Here is a 22,176-nt window from a genome sequence, read left to right on the forward strand (position 1 = left end):
AATAATAATACTTATCAAATAAAAATGTAAAGAAGAAAACCACAACGTGCTATCATAATCTGCTAGCCTCATGGCAACAATGCATGTCTACGTAGGAGAAAAGCTTATATGAATGCTTAACATGTTCTATTAACACTGAAAAGAAAAATGTAGTGAATTATCTAATATATATATATATATATATATATATATATATATAAAGAAATTAACGAACCGGAACAACATTCCAGTCCACTCAATTTCCAACCCTCGTTACAAGTCTAAGTTAATACAGTAATACTGCATAGATTTCTGTATCAGTTTTCGTAGATAAGTTTACCTTACACTCCCGTTTCATCATCAGAACTAACCTTGAGATCGACCCAAACAACATTGTTCATATTGAAAAACACACATATTCATGAGCTACAGAAGCAGTTTGGGAAATACAGAAAGAGCACATAACATGTATTTTAATGTGTAGTAAATGTGGGAGACATCAACAGGGCTCAAAATGTATTCAGAAATTTCTCTTTGGGGAGATCCACCTCTCCCCTTTTTCCTTGTCAAACCACATACATGAAGTCATTTAGCCTTCACTTTCTCTATTCCCAATGTTATGTACTGGGAAAATAACATGTGTTTACCTCGTGTGCAGTGTGTTTTAAAAGTGATGTATGAATCTAAAAGGCTATTACTTAAAAGTAATAAGGTTCATTACAACAAAATATTGTTCTTTTACACAGAGGAAAATTTAAAATTCCAAGATGACATCAATGCAGGAAAAAGCTATTAGTGTTATGGCTTGCAGAGTGAAAATTTTGTGTTTTGGTGTAGAAGGTTCTAAACAACGTTTGGAAAAACATTTCCAGGCTCCAGTAGAGACAAGTATCAAGAGATAGTACGAAAAGTTTGAGACTATGGGAAGCGTAGATGATTTGCCACGTAGTGGAAAGTCAAGAACAAGTGATGATGTGGTGGATGTAGTACAGGAGAGCATGCAATGGAGTTCAATGAAATCTCTCAAACAAAGATCCTTGGAACTGGGAGCGGCGAGGTCTACGTTACAGAGTATCTTATGCGAGAAAGTGAAAGTCAGGTCCTACAAGGTGATATTTGTGCACGATCTGATAGAAGAGGACTGTGACATGAGGAAGGAATTTTGTGAAGTAATGATAACCCGATTAAATGGTGGTGCCCTTCAGTCTCTCATTCTTTTCTCTGATGAGGCCACGTTTTTTTGGGAAAGGGCAAATTTGGGGGGTTGAGAATCCAGATGAGTTCGAAACACACAAGCAGGCTAGCCTCAAGGTCAATGTGTGGTATGCAGTTTCCATGGTCCATTCTTCGACTAAGACACGGTGAACGGTGCAAGGTACCTGTCACAGACATTCCATGTCCCGGAACTTCAGAGGTTAGGCATCATCAATGAGGTCCACTTCCAGCCTCCCCACCTCACACCACCACTTTGCCCTTAAAGTTCATGAGTTTCTAGATGGTCAATTTGGGGAGAGATGGATTGGCCGCAGAGGACACATCCCTTGGTCCACAAGGTCACCAGGCCTTACGCCTGGCTGTGGTGATATGTTGAGACCCAGGTGTACACAGAAACAGACAGATCTTAAGATAGATTGATTGATTCGCTTTATTTTACTTCGATTTTGTGCCACTTTTGGCTAATTTGCGAAGCTGGGGATGAGTGATGAAATTGATGAATGGACACTCACAAATATCCATGCCCAGGCCAGGATTTGAACCCGGGACCCCTGGCTTCGTAGCGTGATGTGCCAAGGGGGCGACAGATCTTAAGAATCTGAAGTTCAAGATACATGTGATTCACAACATTCTGGATGAGCACAGAATGCAATCCCCTGATTCAAACAAAGATTGCAAGTGCATTTGGAATTGAATGGTGCCCAGCTGTTTCCTCTGTGTAACAAACAATATTTCATTGTAATAAACCTATTACTTTAAAAGTTATGGGTTTTTAGAATCCTACAGGACTTCTAAAACACACTGTGTGTATATATAAATATATATATAAAATCAAAGAAGGTAAAAGGAAACACTTACCTGGGGAAAACATCTACTGCCCTCAACCTCCGCTACTCCACCCACAACCTGGACTTCACTGTCGCCGTCCACACCAACCACCACAACATCCCTTTCAATGACTGCTTCCGAGTAGCGATCATCCATCTCCTACCTAACTAGCCAACACCTCTGTTCGCAAAAGATGGGAGAGGGCCTATATATCGGACATGAGTGCAACCACCCCACCTGGCCTGAACAAGGCCAACCAGTAATGTCCCTACCTTAACCAACCTGATCCCACCCTCCCAACATACCTATCCCTCCTTCCCTCCCGACCCATCCCGCCCACTCACAGTTTTAAACGAGCCTGGTGATGAAACTGTTTTTTTTTCGTTCTACGCACCGCTTCTTCTTCGATGGGGACCTGGCAACTCTGCAGGGCCCCAACTTCCGGTTCCATCTCTTTCTCCTCACACCGATGATGCTACGAAGTTAGCGAAAAGTTTGAATTTTTCTACTGTCCGGTGAGTGTTTCCTTTTACCTTATTTGATTTTTACTTAGCCCTTTGGCCCTCCTTGGTTTTATCCATTATTCCTTTATATATATATACACACACACAATAAATACATAAAGCTTGTCCTAGTTCAATTGTCATGACAAAAATCATATAATTTAGGAAAATAAGAAGAAAATTGTTTCATATATATTTTATAAATATCTGAATCATAAAATGAAACAAAATTTCCATGGGATCAAATCACAAAGAATTGTATTCTTGACAAATATATCAAAAAAGGATCACTACAATGTTACAAATATTATTCATCCAAATACCTACATTTTACTGCAATTCTTTCTAAACAATTAACTCCACAGATAGTATTCTAAAACTTCAACAATTTACAATAAAATTGTAGCACTCACACAACCATGCTAATTTTCTCAAAGCACTTCTACAAACATATGTACATTATATGTATACCTAGAGCAGCAAGTACTTAACATGTCATCTATACAACAGTTATATAAACTCTTCTATAAATTTTATGTTCACAACTATGTTCAAAAATATCCTTGTGTTGATGGAATGTTTGTGCAACTTTATTTTGTGACAACTCTACATCTTTACATTGTAACTTGGGAGTGGAACTTACTTCCATTCAATGAAATATCAGTAGCATGTACTTTAATTCAAATAGGTTTCATTTGGTTACATTAGAGTGAGTGCAAAGCATAATTGAATAATTTTTACTGAAATTATTCACTGTTCCATTTCTCTTTGGCCCAGGGACTAGATTCTGTACTGGAACATCCTAATGTCCTTTTGTTCTTGATCTGTTTGAGCTTGACTTCAGGACTGGACCTACATTTCAAAGTGGGATCTGAACAATTTTGTGCCTCCATCGGATATTGAACCCAAAACACTTTGATTACAATGCGACGACATTAACCACTATGCCATGGGGGGGGGGGGCATAATACATTGACAAGAGTAAGGGCATGGCTAGCTTCGACTTCAGGACAATGAAGAACTTAATTGTATTTTATCCTATTTTACAGTACACATAATTTTAACTTTTAAGAAATCGCTGATTTCCTTTGTTGTCCTTATGAAGAACTGACTGGTTTGAAAATTTAGATTAAGAATACAGGAACGTGTTCCAACTTTGGTATTTTTATTGATGAATTTAACGAAACATTTAACTTGTATTTTCTGTTAATTTTCATTCTTCTATGTGCTGCCTCAAATCAAAATTACAGTAAATAAATGGTACAGTTGGGAGCTGAGAAGACTGCGAGTGCGGGGTGAGGTTCGGGGTGAACAGGGAGGAAGTGTAGGGAGGGGAGCTTCGACTTGGTGTTCAATTTTTCAGTGTTGCCAGACATGCAGAAGTCCCTGTAGGAAAGGGTGAGAATCTGATAATGGAATCGGGACTTACAGTGTGAGGTGCAGGAACTATTCGTGAACCTCCACAGATGACGTCAGTCACGGCACATCTCAAAGACCAGCAACGGCATAGGAATTCACTCTTCTTCAGTGTTTTCCGAAATAAATTTGTTTTAAAAATTGAATGAATGTTCTGGCGTATGTGTATAAGTAAATGTATATGTATAGAGCAGACTATGTCTAGTAAACGAAAAGAGGGAAAACCGGCTCGAGGATTGAGCAAAGGTTTATTCAGAATTTCTTATTTGAGGGGTGTAAGTGAACGCTTCAATGTGCCAAAACTTGAAGTAAGTGAGAATGATACTGCCAAGCTTGAGGAGACATTTTTTTACACACCAAAGCAATCTTGAGAAAAAAATGGAAAATATGATCATTATAAAATATTATAATTTTGAAAATTGAAGATTTCCTGTTGGACCCCTCTGCTCACAGGTGTTTTTTTTTTTAATTTTCATCTTTATTACATGTAAAATAAAAACATCAGCAAGAAACAGTGGTTGAAAAGTGTTGTTAAAAATACTACTAAAAAATATATTGCCTTGTCATTGTAGTATGTCATACCTTCATATGCATATACTAGGGATGGCCAGATCCGGATCCTAGCGGATCCGAAATCCGGATGGTTCCGGATCCGGATCCTAAAATTTTTTGGATCCGGAATTTTCAGATCCGGATCCGGATCCGGTACTTTCGGATCCGGATCCGTTTTGCCATCCCACATGCGCTTCTTTGGAAAGTAAGAATGTGCTTATAACATAGGCCTATTGTTACCTGCTAATATATATATATATATATATATATATATATATATATATATATATATATATATATATACATACACATATATATATATATATATAGTGTGTGTGCGCGCGTGCGCGATTTGTAATTAATTAATACACTTACAAGGGAGGTCTTAAGTCTCCCCCTCCGATTTCCATGAAACTTGGCAGGTGTATAGAGGCCCCAACCCTCAAATGTCAAGATGAGGAGAAATTGAAGTGGGGATCTGACCCCGAAACTACGTAAATATGTCATAGGAAGAAACAGGGGGCATAGGGCCTCTCTATACACCTGCCAAGTTTCATGAAAATCGGATCAGGACACAGGGGTCAGATTCTTACTTCAATTTGTCCTCATCTTGACATTTGAGGGGATTTTGCCCCCTAAAACAGTTTTTAGCTGAAACAAAAAACATGTAATTCTTCCTTTTGGCCCCTCTATACACCTGCCACGTTTCATGGAAATCGGAGGGGAACACAGGGGTCAGATCCCCACTTCAATTTGTCCTCATCTTGACATTTGAGAGGAGGTTGGCCCCTAGAACAAATTTTTTGCCAAAACAAAGAAACACGTATTTCTTCATTTGGGCCCCACTATACATCTGCCAAGTTTCATGGAAATCGGAGGGGGGGACACAAGTCAAATGCACACTTAAATTTGTCCTCATATTGACATTTGGGGGGGGGGGTTGCCCCCTAAAACAGTTTTTTAGCTGAAACAAAAAAACACGTGTATCTTCATTTGGGCCCGTTTATACACACACCTGCCAAGTATCATGGAAATCAGAGGGGGACACAGGGGTCCGATTCTTACTTCAATTTGTCCTCATCTTGACATTTGAGGGGATTTTGCCCCCTAAAACAGTTTTTTTTTTAGCTGAAAAAATAAAACACGCATTTCTTCCATTGGGCCCCACTATACACCTGCCAAGTTTTATGGAAATCGGAGGGACACAGGGGTCAGATCCTCACTTCAATTTGTCCTCATCTTGACATTTGAGGGGGTTTTGCCCCATAAAACCGTTTTTTAGCTGAAACAAAAAAAAACACTATTTCTTCATTTGGGCCCGTTTATACACACACCTGCCAAGTATCATGGAAATCAGAGGGGGAAACAGGGGTCAGATCCTCACTTCAATTTGTCCTCATCTTGACATTTGAGGGGATTTTGCCCCCTAAAACCGTATTTTAGCTGAAACAAAAAAAAAAAACACGTAATTCTTCCTTTGGGCCCCACTATACTGCCAAATTTCATGGAAATCGGAGGGGGACACTTAGATAACCTCCCTTGTTAGTCTTACACTTTGTAATTATTTAACACTGCATATATTATAATGTTTTATTTTAGTTTGTAAAACTGTAACTGTAGAACAATTGTATAATTTTTGTATAACATTTCTATCTTGTTATATGTCTTAAAGGTTTCATCCTGGAATGGAATGTCTCACATTTATGTGTGTTTTCATTTCCAATACATTCGAATGAATACATATTCGTTTCAAAGGCATTTGCACCTCTGACATTTGTGCACGAGTGTGTTAGCCGATGCGTAGCAAAGTATTTTAGGAACAACACTTGAAAAAAATTCTTCTAGGGCTAACGAAAAATTTCTTTGTAATCGAAGATCATAATACCTTTTAAGGTGTGGTAATATTATAATGGGATTGAGATACGAAACTCTCGGATCCGGATCCAGATCCGAAACTTTCAGACCCGGATCCGGATCCAGATCCATAACTTTTGGATCCGGATCCAGATCCGAATGGATCCGGATTTTTCGGATCCGGATCCGTTTGGCCATCCCTAGCATATACCAGTATATCAATAACAAATACAGAACTGAAATATTATCTGTAGTTTTCGAGAAATGATGTATGAATTTCTGTATGTGGTGTGCTGCCCTGAAAAGTTTGAAGTAATGCATCCCTTGTTTAGTAAAAAAACGGTGAATGTAACATGTTATTTTTGCAACAAAATGAAAGTAATATCTCCAACTCCATATGTTACAAATGCTACGTACATCATCACTACATTCATCTTCCAAATCACAAACTCTTGCACAGCCCAGTTAAAACTTCAAACAAGAAACAATTGTATTACATACAGCATGAACACTTAAAGTCATTCAATAGATATGCACGAGGGTTTTCCCTGGAGTTTCGTTAATGTCACCAACATTCCTTTTCTCTTAATGGATACAACATTCCTTTTTAACAGTTGTATCTCTCTAGGGAGATATGGCCAACAAAACCCTGGGCACGCCACCAACTCTTAACTGTATCATAAATATACCAATCTATTTAACACATACAAATTTCGTCCTTGTACTGCCACTCAGGGAGCGAATTTACAATACTTGACCCCTCCCCGATTTTTGTAATATTTCGCATACACTAATTGAGGCCTCCTAATCACGAATTTGAAGTTAAAATTTGGGGGTCACGTGTAGAAATTGCAAAATAAGGGGGTCCGTGATCGCAACCGACAATGCAAGGTTGCTCATTATTTATCGCAAGATTTTGAGTTTCGAATACTTAAGGAACGAAATATATATTCCTGACATTACTATGACCCCAAATTTTAACTATGCTTGCCTAACCTAACCTTACAGAGAATGGTCAGTGGGGCCATCTGCGAATGGTTTTGTGCTAATTGTGATAATGAATCGATAAAAAATCTTATTTTCGTAGCACTTTAACGGCAAACGTTCTTCATCGAAGATGCCATTTTCGAATCCTGCAATTTTACGATCGATTCATTGTTGCCAAACTTACCTGTAATCAAATCGGTCCAGCGACACCAAGGGTCCTGGGTTTGAATCCCGCTTGGGCTTGGTTGTTTGTGAATGTCCATTCATCAATTTCATCATATCATCACTCATCCCCATCTTCGCAAATTAGCTAAGAGGCACAAAACGCGAAGTAAAATAAAAAAAAAAATCAATCAATCAATGAAATAAGTCCACATTCTCTCCCGCCATTCTTACACGATCCATGCTCTCCAAGTATGAAATCAACAGTGTGGCAACGCTGTAGACTGCATAACTAATTGCAAACGTCAATTGTTCATATCAACAAATATGGCTCCCATACTTGTATACAGAGAATCATTGCGAGAATAGAAAAGCTTATTTTACAACTTCTACACGTTAATGAACAATTTCTACACCTCACCCCAACATGTTAACCTCGAATAAATCATCGCGACTAATTATTTTGTGAGTATAAGCAGTAGCTAAGAAATTACAGAAGGGTCTGGTATTGTAAATTCTTGCCCCACTCAGATTTCAACTAAGTATATAATATGTTAAGTACATACTTACATCACATGTCAATATTTTTAAAAGTTCCCTATATGCACAGGTATCTGACAGTATGAACTCTGTCCACTGTAAAATATTGTTATTGTTGACAAGAATTTCACAGAAGAGGAAAGAACTACATTCCCCAAAAGAACACTCAATCCTCGACCAAGAAGGATAGAATTTGAACACAAAGCGTACAGTTTTCTGACAAAAAGTTAATCAGGGAAAATGTTGCAAAAAACACTTTGAAAAGTTACTTGTAATACATGCTTTGACAGTTATTTGTAAATTCTCCTGATGCAAGGAAAAATGCAACTGTAACATTCCTGTTGCAATTGGAGCTTTATATTGTTGCAATTTGATTTGTGCTTTTTGAACAATGTAGACCTGCACAAAAAAAAAGTTTTTGTGCATATAGCCTAAGATTGATTTCATATCATAAGGAATAGGAACTACGGCTGGTAAAAATTGGTGAAAAACAAGGATTGTGCTACAGAGAAGCTAATATTGTATGAAATAATGTAAGTCGATGCATACTATTCTCAATTTTAATCATGAGTTTTTCACTATTTTCTTTCTAGTTTGCACTTTAAAGATGCCAAGCAGAGCTTAGTCAAATGTAGAAGGCATATTATAAATAAGATTATTACTTACTATTAACATTCACGTAAATAAGCAACATTAAAAAAATGCCACATTTATAACTTGGTACGAGAATACCTTGAAGAAGAATAAGTGTGAGGGGGATTATTTGGAGAGTTCAACATGGTTAAAATAAAAAAGGGGAAGAACTCATTCAAATTATTCCGACTGGAGAAGAGTTGTTTCCCCTACAACCTCGTCAAGCAGAATTTATTACTCCAACCATGGCAAATTGTCAACTGTTTAAAAGAAACAGTATCACCATAAACCAAAGTAGCTCTGAAACCCCAAAACTGGCATGTCTCATAAGACGAAAGTAGTCATTGAAGAACTAAATGCAAGACCCACAACTGAATATTCTATACTTATTTCACAACCTTATATCATATATATATATACATATCATTAGATAAACAACATTCAATCATTTCTTGATATCTTTTCAAAATCAATTTCAATATAACCATTAATGATAATTACAAAGAAACCCTGTGTATAAATGGCAACTGGTATTCATGGACATCTAACTACAGTTATTGTCCTATAATAATTGCATCTTATTACAAAACATGTCTCCTTCAAGTAAATATTTATATTTCACGTGTTTGATGCAGCTGTAAGATGTGTTGCACGGTGCTTTACTAAATATTTCTTACGTGGGAATGTGAGTGAGCAAAGTTCGCACGTGTAAATCTTTTTAGCAACGAGGGTCTCCGACACGTGTTTCTCGACGTGACTCTTGTAATGCTCCACACTTTTACATGCTTTGCCGCAAATGGTGCACACGGAAGGTTTGTTTTCGACGTCCGGTACGGAATTGTGCATCTTCTCGTGCTCTAACAAGTTCTCCTCGGATGCGAAAGTCACGCTGCACGTCTCGCAACTGTACTTCTTGTGGTCAACCCGTTCTCTGAAGTGAGTCAGCCGGTGACGACCTAAGTGTTCCTTCCTCGTGAAAGACTTTCCGCACAGGTCACACGTGAACGGCTTGATCATGGCCCAGTCGCCGGTGATGTGACATATCTTGTGCCTGTCTAAGTGTTCTTTGCGCGTGAAGGTCTTAATGCACACGTCGCACGAATAAGGCTTCACTCCCTTGTGGAGGGTCATGTGGCGAGACATGTGCTCCTTCCGGAAAAAACCCTTTCCGCAAAAAGTACACGAGTAAGGCTTATCCTCGGAGTGTGTTCTTTCGTGTCGGAATAGCTCCGCTCTCCTCAGGTACACTTTCCCGCAAAACACACACACAAACTCCTTCTTAATCTTGAACATTGAATCTTGGTTGAAGATAGCTGCTGGCGGATAGCTTGGACCGCAAATGCCACACACAAAAGACTTCTTTGCTATGACATATCGCTTGTGGTTCACAACAGTCTTTCCCTCATCCGCCGTTTTCTCATAAAGATCCCACATGCATGGCACTAACACTTTCTTCTTATACTCACCATCTTCTGATGCACTGCTCCCTTGCATTGCACTTTGATTATTGTTGTTGTTGTTTTGCATGCCATTAAGTCTAGCAAGAATAAACCTGAAAATACAAATATCATGAAAACAATAAAAGCAAGAAGGTAAAATGTAATAAATGTAAAGCATGATTTAAAAATGACTACTAAATTAGTATAATGCATTTTTCGAAATCACCAACAGAGAGGAATTCCACTGTTCATTTCTCCACGTCAGCAGACGAAAATAAAACAAAATTTATCCAATCCATTCATTGATTCATTTGGTTTATTTTACTTTCCTTTATGCCACATTTTCGTTAATTGGAAAGATGAGGATGAATGGTTATAAAATAAAACTGATGAAAGGAAAATAAAAAAAACACAGCATCCACAGATGATTCAGGGTTCCCAAGTGAATTCGAAATGTATTTTCCCTGAGTTTTCCAGAATCTTCCATTTCTTTCCAGAGTAGACAATACATAGTGTAATACTACACTGCTCTCCATAAATTAAGCAACAAATGGTGATCATCCAATAGAATCAAACACAAGCCCGGAGGGTGTACATATTTTATTTGTAACGAAAGTGGCCGTTGTCAGACACTAATAAGGGATATGATCCCTAACGCATTCGTTGCTTTCTTTCGGCGTGCCCACCACTCTTCTTCTCTTTTCTCCAACTGTTTTCTCTTGTTCCTCACATTTTCTTGTTGTTGCTTAATTTCTGGAGGGCAGTGTATTTTAAATTTATTTTACAATAGTCTACATTTCCGCTCAAAAGTTATACCACCCTCACCTTTTTATTATTATTATTAGATTAGATTTCATTTTTGTTGTTTAGCGTTAATAGTGACAATTGGAACATTTGATGAAGGGAACCTCCCAAGAACACCCATGACCAGGCCAGATTCGAATCCTGGACCTCTGGCTATTATTACTCGATATGGGACAAAATAATTGTTACTCTATTGGTATTGGAATATCGGTGTATCAGAAATACTAATGATAATTTTACCAATCTGATGTACAGTGGAACCCCGAATTTACATTCCTGGATTTTTACATTTTCCTGCTTTATACATTTAATCTTGATGGTCTCAACGTAGCAAAATGTTATAAAATTTTCTTCGATTTTACATTTTCCTGCTTTTTAAGTTTCTTCAACTCGTTATCCAGAAAAACGTAAAATCGAGGTTCCACTGTATTTATAAGTATTATTCTCTTGTAGTTAGGTTTTAAAAATCTTAAATTAGGCTAAAAAAATCCTTTAGGAGGTTCAAAAAAACTTAAAATGGTACAAAGTTTCTGAAAAATAATGATTATTACAATTGTTAAAAACAACTTTCACAAGAATCATAAGACATAAGACATCACAAAATTGAAACAGAACTTTCTCAATCCGTTTCCTTTGCTAGTGTCTCTCGCAGAACAATCTAACAGAGGGAAGATTATTTGAAGATAAGATAAATGTTTTGGGTACATTGGAATGGAATCCCACAGGCCCTTTATATTGTTAATATTCGTATGTTTGTGCATGTGAGTGGTGAGAGTCAATAATACGTAAGGTTATACCGCGTTTGGTAGAACCTGTCCCGCTTCCCGCGCTAGGGAGCGCTCAACAGTTTCGGTGTCAATGAGAAACGAGGAAAAAATCGTCTGCTGGGCAGCGAGGAGCGAATGAAAGCCAGAAGAGAGGCGTTTACGTAGACGCTGTTGCGATGTTGCGTATTGTAATTGGCTGCCTGGCTTTGACTTTCCCCAGCACGGAAACTGTTGAGCGCTCCCTAGCGTGGGAAGCGGGACAGGTTCTACCAAACGCGGTATAGAATAGACCTTGCTTGTACCCTTGAATATTTGGAAAGTTTGCCTTGAAAACCGGGAATTACACTTGAATTTTATCATGGTCCTTGTGAACCACCCTGAATCTTCTTTCATGTTACCCATAGTCACACTTCGACTTTTGTCTGTGACGATCATTTTATATGCTGAAAATGATCTTTCAACAGAAACATAGTCAGGGGTGCTAATTTGAATGCTGAAACATTACTTTGCAAGGCGTGAATGCCACAAACATCGAACTGATGCGAAAGTGAGCAAGACCACACAAATCAGAAGTTTGCATTTAGAATTGTGCAGGCAGTATAGGTGATTGGGTGCCAAAACTGGGGAAGGGGAGGGGGGGTGGCAAGGACAGTTTACTTTCACTTAGTAGACAAAGCTTAGCATTAAGAGTCCATAGTAAGGAGGCAAAAAGTAGAAGGAAACTGTCTCCTCTAATCGCCGCCACTGTGTGCACATAACAGTGGAGTTAGTTAGTTTTTTGTTTTGAGCTTTGAAAAATATCACCGATTTGGAGGGAGAGAAATCGACAGAAAACAAGCCAGTCATTGAATTTTTTGTTACTGAACCGAGTAAATACCTCTGTGAAATATAACAATCCTGAAAAACCTAAATAAATATATTAAAAAAATTTAAAAAGGTCTAATTTAGACACATAAACCTTAAGTCAGTTGTTGCCTTTTTATTGAAACACTGACATTACTTGTTATTTATTACTTATCTGCAAAGGAAAAAATAGGTTAAAAACCTAAAATCTGATGTCTAGTTATGACAAGCATAAAAATGCAGTTTTTCGTTGTGATGTTTCAGGAGAACACACACTCCCTCCATCAGACATTTATTTTTAGTTTGATTAAAGATACAGTTATAAAAATGGTTAAAAAAATTTAACAAAAAAGTATCAGTTACACAATCAGGGGCAGCACCAGGTGGGCACGAGGGGGTGCTTGCGTGCCCCTTAATTTTCTTCCGCACCCCCTTCAGCAGCCACTACGTTCAACTGAAAACACTAACATTAATATGTAATATTATGTCATGTTGTCATATTGAGTGCCGAATGATAGGTACTAAAGTAAGACCGTTATTATTGTATGCAACAGACAAGCACTGAAACAAGTGCAGATACTTTTCTGTACTGGCGGCAGCCTCTGTAAAGATCAGCAGCCATTTTTTTTTCTTTCGTCAGCGTTGTTGTTATGATTTTTTTCTTTTTTTGTTTCTTCAAGTGGTCTGTTCATGGTTTTTGATAATTGCCTATAGCTTAATGGGAGTTATGTTTTTCTTTTGTGCATTGTTGATAAACAGTTTGTTCCCTGCCTACTTGTTCTTCCTTACACTGGAGCAAAAATTTCAGCTGCTTTTAAAAAAAACGTCCACGCGTTTACTTCGTTAACGTCTAAGACTAAAGAAACCCGCCGCCACAAACTTGGGTGGGGTTAAAAAGCGGGCGAGTTGTTTTCATCCAATCACACTCAACCTTCAGCCAACGGGCGCAGCTGTCATTCTGCTTGTCTACTCCACATGGAGTCTCAGTCACATGACTGAAGATACACTGTTGCCATACTTTGTACCTTCAATGTGGAAACCGTGGGAAGGTGCTTGTGCGTAGAGGGACAAGTTGGCATAGAGTGGCTGGGAAGAGTAGATGTATGGCAACACTTTGCGATGAATGTGATTATTGGAGCTGATGGGCGTGCTCCATGGACTTCAAAAGCCAGTCGGTAACGTAGCTAGCAAGTCGACTATATCACCAGGTCGTGCTCAGGAAATTATTTTATGCGAGTTGTAACATGAAGGGTAGTTTTCTTCTTAATACGTTCTATGTATTTGTTCCACGTAACATGTCTAGTAAATGTACGTTTCAAGCTTTTTCAAAAACTGTTAGGAAGAGGCTCAATGTTCACGAAGAAATTTTACAGTTCGTTTTTGGGTATAGTGCAGCTAAAGGGATTTTAAAGATGACACAGTTGCTGTGCTCTTTGCATTTTGTCTTGTGGCAGACGGAAGATATAATGTACTATGTATTTTGTGCCTTCATTGGTTACATTGAAAAGGTTCAAAAATTGTGTTTTTTAGGGCAGGATGATTTTATTTTGTATTTCACTACATAGTTCAATAAGACTGCAATGTGTATCTGAATGTTTACACTGTATGGCCACTTTCTTGGAGTAGAAGACTTAATACATATCATCATGGACGTCCATGGGGAGGGTAGGGGGGGGGGGGGGCAGCATCCCTGGAAAATGAATGTTAATCGAAAGTTATACATATATTTCACACATATATTTTAATTTCAGTCAGTAATTTATGTTAATCATTAATCAGTGATGCAGTTGCCCCCCGCTTTTTGCTATTATTGCCCCGGCACTATGCTAAACCTTATCTACCAAGGGAAAGTAAACTGTCTTTGCCCCCCTCCCCCCCCCCTCAGTTTTGGCACCTGGCTCCCCCAGTTTTGAAAGGTTGCAAGCATGTTTCATGTTTTCCTTATTTTCAGAATCGCATCTCCTACCGCACCTCCTCAGCACCCCTAGATGAATAATCCTGGTGCCGCCGCTGTATACAATGGGTGTTGTCAATGTTACATTGTTGTAATATAGCAACTTAACTGTGAAATAATCAGTCTGTTATGTTACTATTTCAGATAAAAAAAAATATGAATCCCAAACATCATCAGGCAATTCAAAATCATCATTGCTTTCACAGATATTCTTTATATTTTCCATTACATTAAATTTTATAGATGGTGGACTATTTTTTATCTGAAATAATAATAAAACAGACTGCTTATTTCACAGTTAAGTTGCTATATACATCGACAACATCCATTCTATAACTGATTCATTTTTGTTAAAAATGTTTAACCAGGGAACGGATTTATATGTAAATACAGTACATATTTATGTACAAAGATGAAATCAGTTATATTTTTTATTATCTTTGCACATCATGGCACGAAGACTCGAAAAATTCAGTTTTAATTTTCTATATTTTTACATATAGGGTCATTCCATGCCAAATCATACCAGCTCCCAACACGACCATCTCAGATTTTCATGAAATTTGGTAGGATGGTAGAGGACATGAAGTAACTTACAAATGTAAAATGTCAGCCTTCAGTGATACACGGTGTTCGCACAGCAAGGTTGCCAACTTCATAAAAGAATGTCAAATTTATGCTTACAAGGTCAACAAAAACTTTTCTTTTAATTATGGTATAACTTTCATCTAGGGGTTATTTTGAAGCTAAGGGAGCTTAGGTTTCATAAAAAATAGTTTCATATGAAAATATAGAAATTTTCACTTCAACGTCAGATGATGTGACCTCTGACCTTGAATATCTAAAAAAAACTTATCTTTAATTTTAGTGGGAATAAGGTATGTTGTAGAGTTAAATGTAATCTGTTTCCTGTAAGTTTCATTTTGGGTTGGCTTTGGGATCATAAAAAAAATCTGACAGTAGTATATGGTACATTCAGTGAACACCTTACAGTCTAGTAAAGTAATGTCGCATTGGGAACTAATTGCAACAGAAATTAAACCAACTGCCTCTATAGTAAAAAAAATGTGAAGAATCCGATTTTGAAGAGTTTACCACTCTCTGACCTGTAGGATTGCTGCCATCGTGAGAAAATAGTGCGAAAATTCACCTTAAAAATTTTAAAAAATAACATCTCTAAAGCTGTGGATTGCACACAAAAAGTCAAAATAAACAAAATCTTAGAGCAGAAAATTTGCTAAATTATGTTTCTTCTTTGATAGAGCTATCTTGAATCCTAATTGAATTAGGAAGCTCCAATTATTTACATATTTTTTGGAATTGGCGTAAAAGTTGGTTTCTGACACAAATAACAACAAATATGTAACAAACTATGTGATTTATGTCCTAAAGTCATACTATGTCCTAAAGAAAATGAAAACACATTTTGTGTTGTTTTACAATTAATGTCAATGTGAGCATACTGTATTTTATGTAGCTCATGCAGTGTCTTATAATATTAAAAAGGTAAATTTTTACAATTTTAAGTCCATATTTAACACCATATTTTGGTGAAAATAACTAAATATGTATTTACATATTTAGCACATTTTTACAACATATAAAACCGTTCACTGGTTATAACTCTATCTTTAATCAAACTAAAAATAAATGTCTGATGAAGGGAGTGTGTGTTCTCCTGAAATATCACAACGAAAAACTGGAGAGGAAAGTGTTCATGTTTTTATAAAACATTAAAATGCTGAACAAGGCAAACTTTTATAGCATAAAAATATACATAAAAACGTAACTTTCCACCTTCTAACAGGGTCTTCTTCAGACGAAACTTCACAACAAATTGATGAAGTTACCTACAGTTTAAATTGGGATCAGAACAACTATGTGCCTCCACCAGGTATCGAACCCGGGACCCCTTGCTTACAAGGTGACAACGCTAACACTGTGCCATCGGGGAGGCCCTCGTAATAATTAGTAAGAACAATACATCATTCAATAATGAAGAGAATTCCTATTATTATGGTGTTCTTATCATTATTAACTGCATTAAATTCTCAATATCAGTGCAAAATAGTATTAGTACTTCTGAATTGCAAAGCAGTCGTTTATAAGAGAAAGTGTTTCTTAATAAAAATATTTATAGCCTTAATTTACACTACCTTTGGAAATCCTTGTCATTGGTATCCCTAAGGTAGCATATGTCCTCCTTGATCAGCATGTAATCACCCAAGCACGGGTGCTCCAGGGGGGAAGCCACCTGGAACTCTTCCTCTCCCAAAGCACTGGACTGTGTGGCTTCTTCACTCACGTTCTCTTTCCCGCTGTATCCGTTGTTCTCGTTCATAAAATGAACCATGTCCATGCCGGTGTTCTCCTCCAAAGGCTCGGACTTTATCTCGGTGGCAGGCTTGGCACTGACACTCACGTTTGCTTCTGTTGTACCAACATCAACCTCTTCTGATTCAGACGAAGAAGCCTCTTTCGATTCTTCCGCTGCCTTCTCTATTTGGGCCTCCATCTTTTTCGGACTCTCCTCCAATATGCAGCACTGCAAAGAAATTCACATGGGTGTTACTGATGAATATAACATGCGTGACTCTAAGATGAAGTTGCACATTTTGAAATGTGACCATAAACCATCTAACTTATGAATTAATACAAAGTAATTAATTGAAGAGGTTTTCTCAGGCAATCAGCCAGGTGATTTCCGGATAGACTTCCAAGAGCTAACGTCACTCTCATCCTCAGGGATTGAAGTGCAGAGAGTGTGGTGTGGGAGGGGTCTGGTGTAGGTGGCGGGCCAATGAGGTGGTGTTTTGCCAACGTCCACACTCCGTCGACTATCGCTAACCAGACTGGGTCCAGTTCGAGTCCCGTGTCCCTGTTGAGGTTTTCCTTTTCCCCATGTATGGCTATTGTTTCCTTGATGAGATGGTCTCAGTAATTTGATGATTTATTGATGTCTTGTGCTGGAGTGTACCAGTAACAGTAAGCCTCACTAACTTATGCCATACATTCTAACGCATGACCAACTCTACCACATCACTGCAGATTTTAAATTCGGTTAGCAACGAGCGAAAAAAATTATAACGCCATGATTTAATGATGTACGTGATAAACACAACACACAAACAACAAGAACACATACTGTTGGTCATCATTTCCTTCAGGGAACTTGTATGTTTTAACACTGAACTTGAAAATTCAAGTTCCAGGTTAACAATTTTCAGGCACCATGTGCCATGTATTTGTCTACCACTGCACCTCCCCCCCCCCCAACTCCTGCTAAAAAATTAACGTTAGATTAGAAAAGTTTTTGATTCTATTCTTCCGAGTTAGGTCCTAAGTTACGCCCATGACGAATATAAGAGTGACGTGGATCTGCACCATTTGTTGTCTTTTGCCTTGGGCATCTGTTTTAATTCAATTTGTTTAATTTTACTTTGCTTTTCTGTCACTCTTGGCTAATTGTTTAGATGAGGATGAATAGTGATAAAATGAGATGAATGAAGGTACAATAACATATTCAATCACGGAATTTTCTAATTCAGTGCTGTATTCTTTTAATATATTACATGTTGACTTATGGAAATCTTCATTAACTTTTTTTAAATAACGAGTACAGTTCTTTTTTTCTGTATCATGAAATCAGAATAATAAACATGCCATTATAATTTTTTTTCACTGTTGCTATAACCGAATTTTAAAATCTGCAGCAATATGTTGGAGTCGGCCATGTATTAGAATGTATGCATAATTATTCATTATTTCCCTTGTAGTCTACTGTTGTTAGAAGTATAAAAACACAATTTGTTGTGACACTTCAGGAGAACACATGCTCCCTTCATCAGACATTAATTTTAATTTCATTCAAGATACAGTTATAACAATGGTTAAACATTTTCAACAAAAAAGAATCAGTTATACAATGGATCTTGTCAATCTTACATTGCTGTAACATAGCAACTTAACTGTGAAGCAAGCAGTCTGTTTTATTGTTATTTTAGATAAAAAAAAAATCACATTTTGAAAAACATAAATCCCAAATATCATCAGGCAATTCAAAATCATCATTGCTTTCACAGAGTTTGTTGGTGTTTTCTGTTACATTAAATTTTAAAGATGGTGACCTACTCCACTTGTGAAAAAGAAAACTCCATAGTGGGTCTATGTTACCATTTTCATTATTTAATTTATTCCAGTATTGTTCTGCAATGATCGAAGCTTCCCAGTCATTCAAATCTATGTTTCCCGTTACTCTCTTTAAAACCCTTCTCTTTTTAATCATATGCTTCTCCTCGATGATGTGAAACCTGTTCCTGGGTTTACATTTATAATGTCCAAATCACGTTTCTACAATCTTATTGCCATTTTCCTTGCTGTTTGTCCTACATAATCGTATGAACATGAACAACTTATATTATATATTCCTGTGGTTTCCACATCTGGCACAGATTTTTTCATTTTGTATTCATTAACCTTTTGGTACCCGATCGTCTCGATCGAGATGCTCTTAGGTAACCCTCGAGTGCCAGATCGTCTCAATCAAGACACTTTGTCAAGGTCGTAGTTTTTACGTTATAACTTCGCTATTTTTGGCTAGAATTCAGATTTTCTTTTTTAAATTGTTCTTAACACATGTATTTAACAGAAATGATTGTTGCACTTTTTTTTCATGAAAATTGCGGAAAAAAGGCAACTTTTGTTTGAGTCTTTTTTTTTTAAGGGAAAAATTTTGCTGACAAAGGAAGGACGGCTTTGTTGTTCTAAAGCAATGTGTTTCCCTTACCCCTGAAAACTGCATTCGAAGGAAGTTTGTTTATCGGTACCCGAGGTCACAAGGTATGTTTTTCGTTCAGGTGCAAGTGGGTATGGGGGTTGGGGGAGCGGGAAGAGGGGTTGTTGAATCTGCATCATAAGAATGTAAGTTCAAGGTGCGCTGAAAAAAAGCCTTTGTTCTTGAGCATAAGTGTTTTTTTGGGGGGATTCCCTCCTCCATATATACACCAAATGTGCATCAATTTTATATCGTCTGAATCTGTGATATACAACGGTATATCATTCATCTCTCTAGGGCAATTAGCCTCTGAGCTACAGTCATTTCAAGGTAACGCTGCATTTTGAAGGTTGAATCAGTGGCGTGCTGACCATGCCTTTTGGGGGTGCAACTCGCGTTACATTGGTTATACGATAATAATGCAAATATTTTTGTGTTCCTTACATGCCAGCGATAATTTCCATGTGCATGTTGATACTGTCATGTACTCTTTTTCTTGAGGGGAGGGGAGAAATCCCCATTTTTTCCTAAATTTTGGAATGTTGGGGTTCTCCCCTCCCCCCACCACATATATGCCGAATTTGCATAAATTTTATATAGTCTGAATCTCTGGTTCATTCCGCATACAACGATATATCATTCATCTCTCTAAGGCAATTAGCCTCCGATCTACACTCATTTAATTGAAACTCTGCATTTTGTTCAAAAAATCGGAACGGGCACTAAAATATTAAATGTACATTCTAAACTCCTAGGTGATCTAAGAACAATTTTGAAATTAAATCTAAACATTTTTGCAATTTTATGTGAGAATCCCTTGTGGAATGGAATACAAACTAATTTCTTTTCAACAGGTTTCTCATCTTTGTCCGCTTTTCTTTTTTCTCTTAATTTTCTTGTAACTTGTTTTTTGATATGGTTTATTCTGTTAGTGTGAAGGCCATTTCCTATCGCTACATGAAAAACTTTTCTTCTTTATTTTTGATTTCCTTATTATTAGGACATATTTTTTGTGCTCTCAAGAAAAATTTAAAAAATACATTATCCATTGTTATACAGGAAATGTTCTGAATTGGAAAGGATGTATTTTTCCCCTGCTAACTTTTTCCTATGGACTGATGTTTGAATTGTTGTGTCAGATCCAGAAAATAAATTACATTGTTATTCATAGGTTCACAAATGAATTTTATGTGAGGATGTGATTTATTTAACAATTTACATACATCCAAGATGATGTTCTCATTTTTAGCATAATTAGCACATCATATACATATAGAGCATGATACTATCTGCACCTATCTGATTCAATTGGAGAGTCTATGTAATGAAGAAAATGCTTTAAATGATTCCAAATACTGGGTTTCCCATTGATAAACCATAACCTAAATTTTGTCTTCAAATATGAAGTAATTCTAATTTCACATACAGTAAACCATCGCACCATTTCCCATGCTTCTACCGGGTTAACCTTCATTTCAATAAGTAATCTGTGTAATGCATCCATTGCACCTTCTGTTGGGACACTATGATATAAATTTTCAACATTAAAAACTTGTAATATGATATTTATTCCAAAAAAAAAATTGTTTGTTTCACTTCATATGCATTTTTATAACTGAAAGGTGTTTGTTAAAGTGTGATGGGAAACCTAGATTTGAATGTCTGGGAAGAATCATTCCATTCAAATAATGAAAATAGTAACATAGACCCACTATGAAGTTCTCTTTTTCACAAGTAATGTAACAGAAAACATCAAGAATCTCTGTGGAAGTAATGATGATTTTCAATTACCTGATATCTGGGATTTATATTTTTTTTATCTAAAATAAGAATTAAGTTTCTATGTTACAACAATGTAACACTGACAAGATCCATTATATAACAGATTCTTTTTTGTTGAAAATTTTTAACTATTGTTATAATTATCTTTATTCAAACTAAAAATAAATGTCTGATGAAGAAAGCGTGTGTTCTCCTGAAATGTCACAACAAATTGAGTTTTTATACTTGTGACAACTGTAGACTACAATAGAAATATTGAAGAAGTTTTCTCGGGCAATGAGTCAGGTGATTTCCCGAAAGGCTTCCGAGCTTTCGAGAGCTAACGCAGGGAATGAAGTGCAGAGATAAGTCAGGGTGACGTTATATGTATTTGGTGTGGGAGGGGTCCAGTGTAGGTGGTGGGACAATCAGGTGGTGTTTCTCCGACGTCTGCGCTCCCAGGCGACTATCGCTAACCAGACTGGGTCCAGTTCGAGTCCCATGTCCCTTTTCCCCGTGTATGGCTATTTCTTCTTTGATGAGATGGTCATTGGCGTTGAGGTATAGGTCGGTGTGAGTAGGTTTCCTGTATAGGCTGTATACACCGACCTATACCTCAACGACAGTTTTCACCATCCAGCGTAGCAGTTAACAGTACTCTAGACATTGTTTCACCGAGGCATCGCCATTAGTGACACAGAGCACCTTCAAGAGGAAATAAGAAACCTACGCACAGCCTTCAGACAGAATGGATACAGTGAAGGCATGATCAACAAGACGCTAAAGAAAGTAAACAAGACGCTAAAGAAAGTAACACACAAGAACAACCAACGAACAAACCCGGATCCACCTGATGACCAAGAAGACAAGAAAATAGTCATCGTCCCATACACCGGTAACCTCTCTGCAGTCATCAGCCGCATTCTTTCAAAACACAACATCAAGACGATCCACAAACCACCATCGAAAGTCAGAAGCAGACTTCGAAATCCCAAAGATGACCTACGACAGAGACACCCGGGGTTTACTGTATCGCCTATGCCTGTGGTAAAGCCTACATTGGACAAACGGGGAGGACAACCGAACAGCGCTGCAAAGAACACGCCAGCTACATAAGGATTTTCATCCCGAAAAGTCAGGGTTAGCAGAACATTCAATCCAGGAG

At 37.4% G+C, this 22,176-nt stretch overlaps 1 protein-coding gene across 1 annotated transcript in view; it reads right to left on the reverse strand.

Annotated features, from left to right (window-relative positions):
• Positions 1 to 7,917: 7,917 nt before the first annotated feature.
• LOC145996574 (uncharacterized) overlaps positions 7,918 to 22,176 on the reverse strand; it is a 44,413-nt gene continuing 30,154 nt past the window's right edge. The window contains exons 3-4 of the mRNA XM_083133079.1: positions 16,633 to 17,021; positions 7,918 to 10,221 (exon numbers count right to left, since the gene is read on the reverse strand). Coding sequence (XP_082989205.1) covers positions 9,288 to 10,221; positions 16,633 to 17,021 — 1,323 coding nt within the window. The 3' untranslated portion in view covers positions 7,918 to 9,287. The remainder of the gene's footprint in view (positions 10,222 to 16,632; positions 17,022 to 22,176) is intronic.

The sequence above is a fragment of the Lepisma saccharinum genome, chromosome 12 (assembly GCF_977018435.1).
Source record: "Lepisma saccharinum chromosome 12, izLepSacc3.1, whole genome shotgun sequence".
NCBI lineage: Eukaryota > Metazoa > Arthropoda > Insecta > Zygentoma > Lepismatidae > Lepisma > Lepisma saccharinum.